At 58.3% G+C, this 1,965-nt stretch overlaps 1 protein-coding gene across 1 annotated transcript in view; it reads left to right on the forward strand.

Annotated features, from left to right (window-relative positions):
* SYNGR3 (synaptogyrin 3) overlaps nucleotides 1–449 on the forward strand; it is a 2,999-nt gene extending 2,550 nt beyond the window's left edge. The window contains 2 exon segments of the mRNA XM_023764478.1: nucleotides 68–249; nucleotides 251–449. Of these exon segments, the coding sequence (XP_023620246.1) occupies nucleotides 68–249; nucleotides 251–280 (212 nt within the window). The 3' untranslated portion in view covers nucleotides 281–449.
* Nucleotides 450–1,965: the final 1,516 nt, after the last annotated feature.

The following is a 1,965-nucleotide window of genomic DNA, read 5'->3' on the forward strand; positions in this document are numbered from 1 at the left end:
CTGCGGGCGGTGAAGGGCCGGGCCGCCAGGCCGGTGTCGCTCTAGCTGACTTCGGGCTCCTCTTCAGGTGGCGCTCACCTGAAGGCCCTGCACCGGTTCCGTCTGGGCACGACAATGTCGATCTTTGCCACCGAACAGCTGGGCACCGGGGCGGGCCAAGGACTACCCTGGCTACCCAGTGGGGCAGCGGGTGTGGAGGGCCCCGAGACCTACCAGAGCCCGCCCTTCACCGAGACCCTGGACACCAGCCCCCAAAGGGTACCAGGTGCCCGCCTACTAGTGGCTGGCAGCCCAGACCAGGGCTGGAAGGCTGCCCCACCGATGCCAGGCCCGAGGCCTCCTGGGACCTCCCTCAGGTCCTCCTGGCCCAACTCCAGGGATGGAGGGGTGGCCACTGTGGGCCGTCTGGGGCCAAGAGAGGGTAGCCCCCAGGGTGCCTGGGCTGTACCCCCAAGTTCCTCCAGTACCTTTAATCTCCAGCCTCCAGTGGATCAGCCTGGGCAGGGGGCCCTTCCCCTCATGAGGCAGCCAGCCCGGGGCCCACCTGTCCACTCTGGCATCAGGGATCCAGCTGCCCTCCATTGCCAGGTGCAGAGTCTGTCCCAGACTGGGGGCAGGAATACTGCCCCCACCCCCATGCCATGACCCAGGGAGCATGGCCACTGCTCCCCGTCCCATGTCCCCGTGGGTAGTGACAGTCCTTGTTCCTGTCCTGTTGGTTCACCCTGTGGGGCCATGTGCTCTGTCTGGAGCCTCCTTCCATTTCCTGTCACCTGCTCGCTAGAGTAGCCTGGCCCTCTCCATGTTGTGATTGTGGTCAAGTTTTCAAGTTTCAACTGGTAGTTTCCCACAGGCAGCCCCTCTCTGTGGTTCCTGCTGCTCAACCCAGCCCCTCCATGCGTCGGCCCAGGCCTCTTCCTGGGTGTGGGTGATTCTGGCCAGGGAAGGCACAAGATGGCTATAGGCCGGGCACCAACCCTCTCCCAGCCCTTCAGTAAGGGCAGCTAGGGACACCTGTGTGCCTGGCAAGACAAGCCTCGAGGACAGAGGCTCCATGGTGCCCTGGAGACAGCCATTCCATGCAAACCCCTTTACCTTGGCTTCCTGAACCAGTCCTTCAACTCCCTACCCTGCACCCCATTTTAAGGCCCAGTTTAAGGTTGAGGTCCCTCTGCATAGCTGACTACTCATGCATTGCTCGAAGCTGGCTTTTCACATTAAACCAGATGTGGTTGCCACATTTCATTCTTACAGACAGATGCCTCTGGAGTTGCAGTTGAATGACAACCCTGTACATTGTAGCATAGATCAATTATGTGTGGATATTTAAGTGAACATGTTTACAATTTTTTGTATATATGGATCTCTCCCTCCCTCCTCTGAAAGAACAATCCGTGATTGTGTATTTTCAGTGTCCCATGTTCCAACTGCAACTTCTTTACAATAAAAAATAAATGAGTTTACTGTGCCATAGACACTCTTGGACTTAATCCTATCCCTGCCCTTCCTGGTAGCAAAGGCTGGGCTCTGAAGGGCACCAGGGCCCAGAATCTAGGAAGGAGCAGAGAGGTGGAGGCCAGGCTGACCTGCATATTCTGGGGGTTCCAGGTCCATCAGCCCTTCACCACACATCACACTGGTCTAGAACTGGATTGTTCAGAGCAGGCTCTCTGAAATGCTGGGGGGATCCCCATCTCTTTTATTTCTTTTACTAGAGGCCCGATGCACGAAATTTGTGCACTCAGGGGAAGGGGGGGTCCCTTAGCCCGGCCTGCACCCTCTCACAGTCTGGGAGCACTCGGGGGATGTCTGACTGATGGCTTAGACCCGCTTCCACTGTGGGACATCTTTAGCACAGAGGCTGGAGAGTCTCCCACCACTGCTGCTGCGCTTGCCAGCCATGAACCTGGCTTCTGGCTGAGCGGTGCTCCCCCTGTGGGAGCGCACTGACCACCAGGGGGCAGC

This window comes from Myotis lucifugus, unplaced genomic scaffold (genome assembly GCF_000147115.1).
Source record: "Myotis lucifugus unplaced genomic scaffold, Myoluc2.0 scaffold_332, whole genome shotgun sequence".
Lineage (NCBI taxonomy): Eukaryota > Metazoa > Chordata > Mammalia > Chiroptera > Vespertilionidae > Myotis > Myotis lucifugus.